Source organism: Gambusia affinis, linkage group LG13, assembly GCF_019740435.1.
Source record: "Gambusia affinis linkage group LG13, SWU_Gaff_1.0, whole genome shotgun sequence".
NCBI classification, from domain to species: domain Eukaryota; kingdom Metazoa; phylum Chordata; class Actinopteri; order Cyprinodontiformes; family Poeciliidae; genus Gambusia; species Gambusia affinis.
The window spans coordinates 20825286-20838512 of record NC_057880.1 but is presented as its reverse complement, the minus strand read 5'-3'; the positions used below and the strand labels follow the sequence as shown (position 1 = coordinate 20838512).

The window sequence follows — 13227 nt, the reverse complement described above, 5'->3', positions numbered from 1 at the left end:
GATTTTAAATCCTCCACTTAGCTCCGCTACAAATCCTTTATAAAACAAGAAATAAACCCTTAATTCACTGTTACCAGTTATCCTGCTGTGTAATCTGATGGAACATGGAAACACATTTCAACGGGGAGGCGGCGGGGCAACACAAAATCCCTACAACTGCAGTTAAGCTTATTTACTTGTAAACGAAGAATGTGAAAACAACAATCGAGTTTTATGATCAGGATGAAAACCTTCGCAGGAGCAAAAGCTGTTTATATATTTTTATACTAGAGAGAACCTGATTGTTGAGAGAAGTGTATATTTCCAACACTTATACTTTTCAAAGTTTTTTCGGACAAATGACAAATGTTTTTAGTGGAGCTTAAATGATAAACTAACAAAAGATGTGAAATAGAGAAAAAATACATTCCTTTTCAAAATCATCCCCTTTTTACTGATATCACTAAATAAAATCTAGTGCAGGATTAGATTATGGTATAATCTAAATTTATTGTGATAATGTGACAAAAAGTGGAAATGTGCAGGTATCAATAGTTTTGCAAGGTGCTGCATATTTGCTTCTATTCGTTTGTGATGGCGGGTGAATAGAGTGCACATCGTTGCACAATTAAATATTGATTGATACTCCATGAGCAAAAGCTCAACACAAGGCAGGGCTTCTGTCGGGAAGAATTAATAGAATCACCAGGGTCACCGCTTTGTGTGCTCCTTTATTGAAAGAAAACATCGGCTGTGATCATGGAAAACTTGAGAATAAAAAACTAAAAAAGAAACAAACAGAAAAATAACTGAATATATTTCCAGTTGTGTTCCATCTCACAATTAATTATTAAGCATGCAATCCATTTTGTTAAGAGAAACAAAAGAAATGATTATTTACATTAAACACATGTATGCGGCACAACAACTCTTCCACCCTCCCATCTTGCTGCAGAGAACAGTAGATCACAACACCATTGTTAACCATGAACAGATTTACTTAACAGTCGGCTTGTCTGAAGCATATATGCACAGACACATGATGTCAGCACAAACTGCAGGAAGATGTCCTTTCACTGGTTCTGGCTTCTGTGTTTTAAACACTCTTGTAAGGTTGATAGAATATCCTGCAGAAGAGCGTTTCTGTTCTCCTTCGACACCTAGACAAGAAAAACAAGAGTGGAAAAAACAATTAATATGTCAAACAGAGTTAGTCTGAGCAGAGGGAGAAAAATACTATACAAATGTCCATCAAGGAAATGAGACAACATTCTGCCTTGAGATTATCAAGCTGACATACAAGCACAAAACAGCAACGTGGAAGGAAATGAGAGAAAGCTTTCAACATTTCTTACAAATAAAAATCTTAAATTTGAAAACCAAAAAAACAAATCAATTGTAGCCAATTTGTGCCAGACGACAGCTTTTTAATAAATAAAATCCACCTGTGTGGAATTTAATCTCAGTAGGATCAGTAGAATGTAGAATACACCAAAACATGGTGATGGCAGCATCATGATGAGGGGATGCTTTCCTTCAGTGGGAACACTAAATGAAGCTAAATGCAGAACAATCCTGAAGGCTGCAAAATTTTTCACAATTCCCAGGGGAACATGGTGGTGAAAGCATCATGCTGCGGGGACGCCGTTCTTTGGCGGAAACACAGAAGCTGGTCAGAGCTGGTGGGAGTTTGAAGAAACCTAATACAGGACAATCCTGGAGAAAAACCTGTCAGAGGGCAGAAAAGATTTGAGACTGATGCGAATTAGATCAAATCCTACCCATGAGGAAAAATGGTGTAGTCAAAGCCCAGACCGAAATCCAATTGAGAATCTGTGCTATGACTTGAAAATATATTTTCCATCCAATTTGATTGATAAGATTTTTATTTGGACCAAAAAAACATAAACATGAAATAAAATCATAAAATTTTGTGGTTTAACAAAACAATGAGACAAAGTTGAAGAGGTAAAAAGGTTGCTATAAGACACTCTTCTCCTATCATGTCCAGTATGAATCTCTTTACTGTCTCATAACCTGATTTGGTCTAAAACAATGTCTGCCACAGTACAGTGAATACTTTGCATGACAACGTCTGTAACTGAGTCCCCCGTTAGAAATTATTTTGACATTTGAGACACCCCTTTGTTGTTGAATCAGTCACGGGTGATTTAGATTTAATCCGTCTCCGGCTGAGAGAGATAATGCAGGGTCGACCCTCCTGCCCTCCTAACACTAAGGGGATACAGCGTAAACACTGTCCTGTTGCTATTAGGGGAATTAACAATTCATACACTGACCCAAATAGCTCATTTTCTTTATGTTTTTTAACTAGTGAGGCAATGAAGTGATATTTTTACTTACAGTGAAGACCTTGACGTCCCTCCTGCTCCGGACCTCCTCCACCAGACCGAGTGGTTTACCTTTGGGGACAGGGATGGTGCCCAGGATTGTGCAAGACGAGCCATCTAAAGTCTGCCTCATCGCTCTGATGAAGGCCTGACTAAAAAGCTCCATTTTGCCGATCTCATCGACAATGAACACCTTCCTGCTGTCCCCGTCTGCTGCCCCCGTCTGCAGACACGAGACCAGGAAATGAAAATTCACTGAGTGAATTCAAACTGCAAAAACATGATCTTAATACTTGTCATAATAAATTTGGTGGCTTATGATGTTTCTGCAGTCAATTATCCACTTGTTGAAAATCTTTCATACCGGACGCCATAAAATCTAAGAATATCTGAATTGTAGCGACCAAAATGATTTACAGTTAAATAACAAAACAGACGAGGGAACAGCTGGGATCCCTCAAAACGTTAGGACAAAAAATTTTAAAAACAGAGCAGGAACACAAGAAATAAAATTTTCTAAGTGAATTATTAACCATAGCATCAATCATTTGACCCTGAGAATTAACTAAGTGAACTGCAAATTTTGAAGTACAAAAGCTGACCCTTCTTTTGCAACACTTGCATTTTCAAATTTTACAACCTGAAACTTTAATAAGTTTTAGCAAAATTTTATGTGGCAGACAAAAATAAAAACTTCATAATTGTGATTACTAATAATAAAAACCTGCAAAGTCTGGCACATATTTGTATTCAACCCCACCTTTAACTTTTAGTTCCTCTACAACTTACCACTTACCTGATCGCTCTGTTTGTTTCAATTTGTTCTTGAATGTTCTCCAACATTCAGATATCTTTCAGATAAATCCTCGGATATCTTCACAAGACAGCTGGATTTATACTTAATTAAATTACAAATGAGTGTAATGAACTTACTAATCAGAAAACTCTTAAATTTAGATTTCTATTTGTAAAAAAAACAACATCATTTTCCTTTCAATCAAAAAATTATGCCTTTACTTAGCGTTTTATTGCATCAAATCCAAAAAAAATAAATAAAATAAAATTAAGTTAGTGGCTACAGCACAAAAAATATTCAAAAGTTCAGGGGTTATGAATATGAAAGTGGAAGGTAATGTATATCGGCACTAAAATCAACTTTAGATCTTAATTTACCTATAAAAATCGATACCCACAGCATGTTTACATGACTTTGACAATGTTTGGGAGTCCCAATGAGCCGCAGTGATTGCACATAGAGTACAAAGCGAGATGAAAGTGAACTGTGTGACGCCATGCCACAGACACCTTCTCTTTATATGTGTAGGCGTCACTCCAAGCTCACTTTACATGCGGGATTAATCACGGTCAGTGACAGCCAGACGGCACCAGCAACACTAAAAATGTCACTGTGGAATTTACATGCTTGCAAGCTTCCAATTATTCCATCAATTGTGAGGGAAATCAAAGGTTTGATGATTTTAGAAGTGGGGAGGAGGAGGCTCTCATTTAAAAGATGAGTTTACAGGCCATGTGCTGGAGTCTTACATGTCTGAAGAGGGGAAGGGCCAGGCTTTCAAATGAAGGCAAATCAACCACATACTGTCCCACAGTGTACTCCCGTCTGCCGTGAGATGTGCCGGCTCCTTCTCTGCAAGACAAAATGAGGCATGGGCGAGTCAAAACTATGGGATGAAAAAGGCAGGCAGCTTGATACGGGGAATGTGAGGTAAAACCTCCACCTGATTCTGGACAGGTGGCCCCTCTCTCCAGAAAGTGTGACGACATCAAAGCCGACCCTTCTGCCTCCCTCCCTGACCTCTTCTGTATAAAATCCTTCCAGTCCCACTCCGGATGACACTAAAGCTTCACAGGCTTTTTGGACCAGAGTGGTTTTTCCCACACCTGTGGGTAAAACAATAGACCTGGTATAAAAACATAATAATAACATGATTCTACAAGAAGTTTGTGACCATACAGGGTCTTGAATTTTTCTACATTTAAGTACCAACACACACAATAGTGCTAAATTGTGAAACATGGCTAAAATACTTTAAATGAAACTAAGTGCCCACTGTGCTGAAAACCTCATGGTTTTTCCCCCAAATATTGATTTCTGAACTCTTCCTGAGTAAAAACATTAGTATTGTTGTTTCTAAATGAATATGAACTTGTTTTCTTTGCATAATTTGGGGCATTAAAACACTATATCTTTTTTGTTATTTTGACCATTTCTTGTTTTCTGCAAATAAATATGAAATTTTTGCTAGGAATTTCAGAGACATGTTGTTAGTAGTTCATAGAATAATAGAACAATGTCCATTTTACTCAAACTATACCTATATGAAGTAACATCAGATAAACTCACCATTTTAAGCGGCCCCTTAATTTTTTCCAGGACTGTATGTAACATGTTTTTAAAGTGTGGCATGAATTAGTATTTCATGACAGTCTATTTGGGTCACTGTACATAAAAAGAGGAGTACGTTTCTGTAAAAAATCTAATTAGTGTTGAGATTAATCTCAGAAATCTTATAGAAAAAAATTTAATTTCCAATAATTTAATTTGAATTACTTATATTGAGGGACCACAATATTAACGAATAACCATACAATAAATTTGAATTTGTGTTCAAATGAGGCTCGTTTGTCAGATTAAAAGTACCTTTTGGAAATAACCTTTAAACATGCATTTCATTATGTTGACGCAAATTTCTGTACTAAAACATTTTTTTCTATTAATCAAATGTATTCAAACTTCAAATAGAATGTAAGATCAAAATTAACAGAAATATGGTGGATCGGTCTGTGTGTAATTTATTGATGGAGTTGCTGAAAAGAATATACATTTCAATAATATTCAAATTCAATCAGACTGCATGTTTAAGAACTGAACAGCTAAAACGAGATAATTAACAACATTAGGAGCGTTATTTAGAGTAACTACGTCGGTCTGTGGAGTTAGAATAACTTTCTGATTCATGATGACTTACGGAAACACTCGGTGTTTTTATTTACCTGGAGGTCCGGTCAGAAAAACGTGTTTGAACATAGCAGAGGTTTCACCATGCACAGTGCAGCTGCTACAGACGCACTTCCGTACACAGAGTTGGCGCATGCGCACTGCGTGTTCAAATTGACACCACCTAATAATGATACAAATGTGAAACGGTAAATTTAAGTTTTCCAGGAGCTGGTCATAATATCTGCTTTAATATTTAGAAATGGTGTAATGAAAAAGCAAAAGATAAAGAACTGTGCAAGATCTGGTATTTTAAAAACTAAAATAAATAAATAAATAAAATAATAATAATTCAAGGATTCAAAGATATTTTATCGTCACCTCACCCAGCTTGCTTGTGGTACGAAATTCGGACTCAGGTCCCAGATTAGGAAATTTACTATACAAATAAATAAAGTAATTGTGTGATATAGAGATGTGTGTGTGTTTGTTAATAACAAAATAAAATTTAGGTGGAAGAAATATGTTTTTAGACATTTTTTGTTGTATGAAACTTAAGAAATTAATACTTTCAGTAATTTTTTATGTAAAAAAAAGTTGAAGCACTTCCAATGACAATGAATTTAATTATTTTACTCGAGAGTATTATAGTTAAAACCGACTTTTGCTGTTTAGTAATTGTGACTAACTTGTGATAGTCACAATATACTATAAAATACATCATTAATTGAATACTTCATTAGTTAATAAATTAACCACTGAGTTAATTATGTGGTTATGATAAATAGCAAAACCAAACAGAAGTGCTACTCTTGTCTGTTGTTAAAGTCCATAAGGAGATTATAAGACACATTAACATGAAGAGGGATTTTTCATCTTTGCTTAGAAAAATAACCTTTGATAGTTGTGATTCTGATGTAACCTATAAATAAATGTATAAACAAAAGAAAGCAAAAAATGGTCACAAAGCTGATCTTTATTCAAAATGTGTGAAGCATAATACAACGTATTTTCCTCTTTAAGGGGAAACAGAATGTTTTTGGTCACCATGTCGGTGTCTACATGCTTTTTTACATTGTGTACCCTGGGAGTTTGCTGGCTACAAGTTCAGAGATGTGTTGATAGTCTTTTCTGAAATCCAGTGATCCAACCTCATCCTCCAGTTCCTCCACTTCCTGAGCTTCAAAAGAAGAAGTGGATTGTGCTGAAAATCCTCCAAATTGGTTACGGTTCCTGGGTGATTTTTTTTTTTCACATCTTGATACTAAAACACTTTCAGCACAAAAGCTTTGCTCCATTTTGTCACTTGCATTCGCTTGGTTTTTGGAGCAGACAGTTTGTGAGGAAGATGGCTTCTCCACGTCGCCGTCTGAGGAAAAACTGAGAGCCGAGGAGCGGGTGCGAGGTTGGATGATGTGTGTGCCCATCAGAACTTGGTGAGGGGATTTGAGGGCTTTGACTGGTACCGGGTAGTGATTGGGTCTTTTCTGGAAACCTTCAGATCTTGGATTAGAATTGCAGGAATCAGAACTGACAAGAGACTTTGGAGTGTTGGCTATTGAGGATTCATTACTGGATTCAAGACTGTCAAAGTCGTCTGCATAGTTTGCATCATTTTTATTATTACTGCACTCTGAAAACAAAGAGTCTAGACTGTTGCTCCTGCTGCTTTGCCTCTCTGTGAGATCAGGGACTGAAACTATGAATTTGTCCCAGTCAGACTGAAAATCTGACTGATCCAGCTCGGTGTGATACTCGTTCTTGTCTTTGCTCAGAGGAGTGCTGTCACTGTACACACTGGGACTGGGGCTGGGAATGCATTTCAGCTCTTTCAGTGCATGAAAATCTTCTGAATCTCCTTGTGCACTGCCGTCTTGGGCACCCTGCTGAGTTTTTGCTTTCAGAGTGACTGTTTCTCCTAGTGCAGAGTTACCAGTGAGACTCTGCATCACTATCTCAATATTTTCATCTAAGTTAGAGCGCCGATATAAACGTCCTCCTTTATTGGACTTTATAGTTTTAGAGTTTGACTTTTCCTTTTCTTTAGCCGTCATTGACTGTGTTCCACTCTTCCTTAACTCAATGCATTCACGATTGTTCACTTTGAGAGGAGAAATTTGCTTTAGCCTTAAATTGAATGTTTTAGTTGTTCCATACATGAGCTTCTTTCTTTGAGTTTTCCTGGATTTTAAGGGTTCTTTTTGGTTGTCTTTCCTCTTCACAGGGTAAACTATGGGTGTAGAACAGTTTCTGGGAGGAGGTAAAGGGTTTAAATTAATCTCAGAGAGAGTTGTAGTTTTGTACAGGGACTGAGTTTGTGGTGAGTTTCTGTAATCATCTGTAACTGGCCTGGTAATTTGATCTGGACTGGAATAAACGGTCAACTGCGACAGTTCAGCAACAAGAGCATTTAAAAGTGGGAGCTGCTGTAAGGCTTCCCTGAGGATATTTGTGTTGTCACTTGTTTCTTGGTGGCTTGGTGTTTTTGTAGCACGAGACATTTTCTGGTGTACCGCTTTGGAAACCGAACCTTCAACTTTCTTTCCATGCTCCTCATCCTCACAGATGGAATCTTCAAACGTAAAAGCTTCAGTACATAGACTGAGTAATCTGTAATCTTGATTTTCGTTCCCAATTTTTGCTTGGGCGGTATTACAATAGTAAAGATGAGGGGGGCAGAATAGAGCTAAATCCTCCTCAATAGTGTTAGTTTGACCTTCAGCACAATCACCTTCCTTATATTCATCTAGTAGGCTCTTTGAATCTCCTGCATCATTACTATGGATGCTAAACTCTGACTTGTTCCCTGTGGGAGAACACATGCTCCCTGATTTCATGTTCTCCTTGAAATGTTCTTGGTCTTGACCTCCTGGGATACTTGTGCGTTTATACCCCCTCCCCTCCGTGATGTGTGGCAGTAAACTTGCTCCCAGACACACAAGCTTATAACTCAGGGATATTGCTCCGATCTTCTTCCCGGAAAGGTTGCATACAGCAACGACTCCCTTCCCTGTGTGAGCAGAGGGACTGGAAAGCAGCTTGATTCTGTCCATGGCTTCAGCCAGAGATATCAGAGAGGAGCCAAACAATCTGGGGCTGCTATCCTCACTTACATCCAGCACCATGGCGTACAGAGGGGTGGCAGACAGATGGACGTGCAGAGAGTCCAGGTTCATTTTGAAGAAACAACACTTGCCTCTGTTAAAGGCGAACTCACGCTGTCCGTCCGGCTGCTTTCGCGCAGGCTGGTTAGAGCCAACACTCTTGGATCGGTGATGATAAATTAGCAGCGTTGGGAAATCCAGTAACCGCACACCGAGAGCTATTCTGTCGGGGACTTTGCAGAGTTTCTCGAGTCGGATATAATCCACTAACAGCTCCAATGAAAACAGAGTTTCAGGATTGTCCAACGACATCATTAAAACTGCGTGTTTTACATCAATAACAAGCTGCTAACCAAACAAACTAGGCGCTAATCCGATAGCGCTTCCGGCGGCTCCATGGAAACTAAGAATGGTCGAAGAAATATGACGTCATGTTGCAATAGACGCAGATATCTGGGAAATGTAGTCAAGAAAGAATAAAGTATGTCATTTATTTTCTTTAAATATATTATTTTATACGACAGTTTTCGAGTTAAGCTTTATTTAAGAGTATTTTTTATTGTTTAAAGTAAAAAAAAAGTTATAGGAATTCAGCAAAACAAAAGCTTATGTGTTTTGTTTTTTTAAAACAAGGTGCCATCTGTTATTTACGTCCTTATAGAAAAGCCTTTCCAAGCTTCCTTTGGATTGATCTTCAGCTTTCAGTCTTCTTTGATAAGATTACATCAGCACCTCACATCATGACTTAATATTTGTCCACTCTACTTTATAGATGTTCACCAGACATTTATAAAGATCTTCTGTCCACATGTCTTACTGGACTTAATGGGTGAAAAAGAAATTTCTTCTTCATCTTGGACTGTTTTTCAAAACTGACAGGTACTTCACAGAAGTCCACCATGTGTTACTGTCAGCATATAATTATTTTGGTGGAAACACAGTTTTTGAAAGTGTGGTTTAAATGTTAGAACTATTTCAGACTGTAACATTTCTTGTACAAATGTTTGAGGAGATTTTTGCCAGGCCTAGATGTTTCCTTTGGAACAAATTGTCTGTTTTCCAACCTAGCTTAGCAACCTAGATAATGCTGTACATTTTTGCAATGCTGGCTGATACTTTTCTGCTATGAAATTATTTTTGATCTTTGTAAAATCTCTGCAAATTGAAGGATGCAAAGGAATGAATGTCTGGGAAGTTATACGAGTAAAGTTGAGCATATTCAATAAAAGAAGACCAGATGTCTTTTTTGAACTGAATCAAAACAATCTTTTTTGGATCTATTAAACTTACTTTTCATTTTTACACTTTTATTGGCCTGATGTATTTATTCAAATCTTAACCGTCATATTTTCATTAGCCATAAGCAGGAGAATTACGATAATTGACATAATAAAGGCTTGAGAACATCAATCTCTTTGTAATTAATCTGTAATGTGGTTCACTGAGAGGACTGAGTTACTAAAGTAAATCAACTTTTCAATAATATATTAAATATTACAATATTGTGCATCCTTTTAAAATAATTTGCCATTTCTTTACATAATCCTTGCATCGAATCAAAAACAGCAACATGAAGATTTCTATTTATTCAGTTAGTTTTTTGGAGCAACTTTCCTTCTCTTCACCAGGTGGTGACACTGTGGAGCTTACACAAAATCAAACATCCAGACATTACTTTGTTTACATGACGGCCTTATTGTTTGCTTTTAGTCTGAACTGTGGCATTAGTCCCCATCAATATCAGCCTACATATGTGTAGAATAATAACTCAGAGGACCTCTGGCTGAGTTTTTCCCACGTGGGTGTGGGCGGAGTCTTGCCCCCTCATTGCGTGTTGTCATCGCAGAGATAGGTGCTGGAGTGGATGGATATCGCTATGGTCCGTGTTACTTCAGTCTGGAGGCTGGGACTGAAAGTGGGAGATGTTGGAGCGGCTGCGGCTGCCCCTGCTGGTTTCTCCCACTTCTAGGATAACTAACCCGGGTTAAAAACGGAGACAGGACGCTGCCCACGCTATAAGGTAAGCTCTGAATGTCCTTTTCTAGCTCTGAACCCACCAGTAAAGTGGGGAAAAGTGGACTCTGTAGTGAAAGTAAGGAGCGAAATGGTAAGAGAGTGCAGCGGAACTGGTGTAACGGTGGACACAAAGGATAAAGTTGCGCTGAGACGCTGAAGCTGTTGTAGTGTTAGCGACAAAATCAAAAATAACAAACGGACACCATGTTTAAACTCTCGTCTATCTATAACCTGTATATTTGTGTGCACGGCTTATTATAGGTCAGTCAAACTTGATCTCTGTTTGGTTGTTTATTAAGACACATGGAAGGATACGCAGGGCCAGAACAAATTATTAAAATATTATTCCTTGATTGTATTATATTAAATGTTGACATTTGTTGATGGAGCCAAAAGCGTGCGCGTGTGCGTGCTTGCGCGCGCCTGAGGATTTTTTTGAATGAGTTTATTTGGTGTCTTTCTCCCTTGACAGCGGTAGGGGGCGACAAAGCCGTCATTCCCCACCTGGTTTTGTTCTAAAAAAAAGACAACTCCTCATCTCCATTCACACAGGTCGTCTTTAATTTTGCTCTGAATTTTGTTTTTGTTATATTTGTTGATAATGATAATGTAGTGGCATTGCTTTTGTCCGAGGTGGATATTGCATGTATTTATCTATTTCTTGCCTGTATGTTCAGACAAAGAACACTTTCCCCTAACGTCACGTTTGTTTGGATTCACCACAAATAAAAACCGGCAGTCTGCATGTACAATTCATATACAATCTCGCTTTACAGCTGGCTCCTTCTGGAGCCCATTCAACTCAGACTCGCTGCACGATGTTCCCCTCTGGGAGATTAAGTCAAATATTGTTTGTCTTCCAGCTCCATATCCTTTGCTGTCTTCCTGCAGGAAGTTTAGCCTTTACACTAACAAAAAAATTCCCAAATAAAAGGGGAAATAAAGAGGCCCCAACTCCAGTTGGAGGAAAGCAGTCAGTTTTAATCTAAGATTTCTTTGCTTAATTTTCACTCCTATGATTTATTTCCCCCCTTTTTTTCGCACAGATTTAGCAGAGTTCTCTCTCTTTCTCCTGGAGAGCTCAGATCAATGTGAGAGCAATATTTTTCACAGGGTTTAATGTCTGGGAAAGATTAGTTTTCTGTGGGGCTGTGCTGAGTTAAGTATGGGCACAGGAGTGTTTTAATATCGCTAAAGCCTCTCTAGCCTGGAATAGCGTTCAACATTTCTTTTCCTTTGACTCTAGAAATGGACTGGCTGAACTCCAGCTACCGCAAGTTTGCTTCTTAGGGAGGCAATATTTCAAATGACTGTTATCCGAAATGGCTGTAAGTACATCTGTAGTGAGGTGTGAGGAAATCTGCTGTTACTGTGGATGAAACTTTACCCACATACACATTGATTTAAATCGCTGTACTTGGGCCTATGTTTTGTTTTGTTTTGTTTTTTTTTAAACTGGGATTTAGATGCCTGTGTTTTGTCAACTGCACTGAAGGAAATATAAGAATAAGATGGTTTGTATCAGAATCAGAACCTTTTATGAGTTCCTGAGGGAAATGTTGTTGTTACAGTTGCTCAGTACAAATGTACACATGAGGAATTAGGAAAACAGTAGGAGCTGCTCAGTGGTAGCATTGTTGCCAGTCTGGTGTCTTCCTCCATGGAGCTTAGATGCTCTCTTAGTGTAAGTGTGGGATCTCTCCAGGTGCTCTGGCATTCTCCCACAGCTTAAAAGCATAACTGTTTGGTTAATTGGTCTCTCTAAATTGTCTTTAGGTATGAGTGTGAGAATAAAGGTCTGTATTGCAGAGAAACCTGCAAGGTTTTTTAAATGGAAGATTTAAAAAACGACATACTCTTAAACAAATAAACTCTCCATACTCTTATTTTTAGCTAAACAGTAAACAGCTTGGGTGGGAATTTTCTTTTGGGAGGAATTGTTGCGTTTTCTAAAGCAAGCTCATAGAACTGCAGCAGAGACTGATTACCATGGATCTACATGATATTGTAGCTTTCCGAATTCTGCTGGGTCTTTATCTGCAATCATACTTCCATGATGCTATGTGCCTCCTAAGGCTACAGTACATAAACTTTTGAAATACAAGATTTTAAATAAAAATCTGTTGGGCCTCTTATGGTGCATTCGCAGCAAATGAGTTTTGAGCGTCAGGCACGTCTGGTTGGATTCAGAGTCTATGTGGAGGTGCGTTGAGGGCCATACAGACACTTTTTAAATATGTAGCACGGCGAGATTTGAACCGTTTTGAACGGTTGATGCATCCAAAGCGTCCAACACACGCATCTGACTTGCCCTCGATGCGCCTCCACATAGACTTTGAATGTAAACCAGACATGCAAAATGCTGGTCTTTATTCAAAGTGTACATGCGTTGAACTTGAACCCATGTTCAGCGCATAATTTGCATTGTTTTTTTTGACACACTCAACCCATTTGGTGTGAACGCACCATAATGAAAATGTGAAAATTAGTAATTATTAGGTCTTTCAGCAAAAAACATATCAGACACATATGGTCATGTAAACATAGAAGTGGTTCATCAGACAATAAATAATTCACCTCGGTACTCGTTTCAGTCATCCCCAGACCTTAATCCTATAGAAAATCTGTATGTGATCCTAAGTAAAGAGTCCATAAGGGGGGAGCCAGGGCCAGAGACTGTGCAAAGAAGAATAATCCACATCAGTGTGTGATCCAGTCTCGTGAAATCCTACATAAGAGAAGCCAAAGTGCTTCCTGATATACCTCTTTACCAGAGGTATCCACTGTGGAATTGGTTCAAGAAAGATAAAATAATAAC

The 13227-nt window shown here is 38.3% G+C and overlaps 3 protein-coding genes across 8 annotated transcripts in view; 1 reads left to right on the top strand and 2 right to left on the bottom strand.

Annotated features, from left to right (window-relative positions):
• Positions 1 to 690: 690 nt before the first annotated feature.
• Positions 691 to 5458, bottom strand: ntpcr (nucleoside-triphosphatase, cancer-related). Its single transcript, XM_044136210.1, has 5 exons — positions 5346 to 5458; positions 4070 to 4232; positions 3876 to 3978; positions 2344 to 2553; positions 691 to 1139 (listed from the first exon to the last, which is right to left on the bottom strand). Exons 1-5 carry the CDS (start codon positions 5443 to 5445, stop codon positions 1053 to 1055), a joined length of 663 nt encoding a protein of 220 aa, XP_043992145.1. The 5' UTR covers positions 5446 to 5458; the 3' UTR covers positions 691 to 1052.
• A 787-nt stretch (positions 5459 to 6245) lies between these two features.
• Positions 6246 to 8810, bottom strand: map10 (microtubule associated protein 10). Its single transcript, XM_044136630.1, has one exon. The coding sequence runs from the start codon at positions 8706 to 8708 to the stop codon at positions 6360 to 6362; it is 2349 nt and encodes a 782-aa protein (XP_043992565.1). The 5' UTR covers positions 8709 to 8810; the 3' UTR covers positions 6246 to 6359.
• Positions 8811 to 10271: 1461 nt separating this feature from the next.
• Positions 10272 to 13227, top strand: part of LOC122842047 (signal-induced proliferation-associated 1-like protein 2) — a 178313-nt gene continuing 175357 nt past the window's right edge. For 3 of the 6 annotated variants that reach the window (XM_044135552.1, XM_044135549.1, XM_044135550.1), the window contains exon 1: positions 10273 to 10413. The gene's annotated coding sequence lies outside the window, so the exon portion shown is untranslated. Of the gene's footprint in view, positions 10414 to 13227 lie in introns of all 6 variants that reach the window. The other 3 variants (XM_044135548.1, XM_044135547.1, XM_044135551.1) reach the window with 2 other exon arrangements.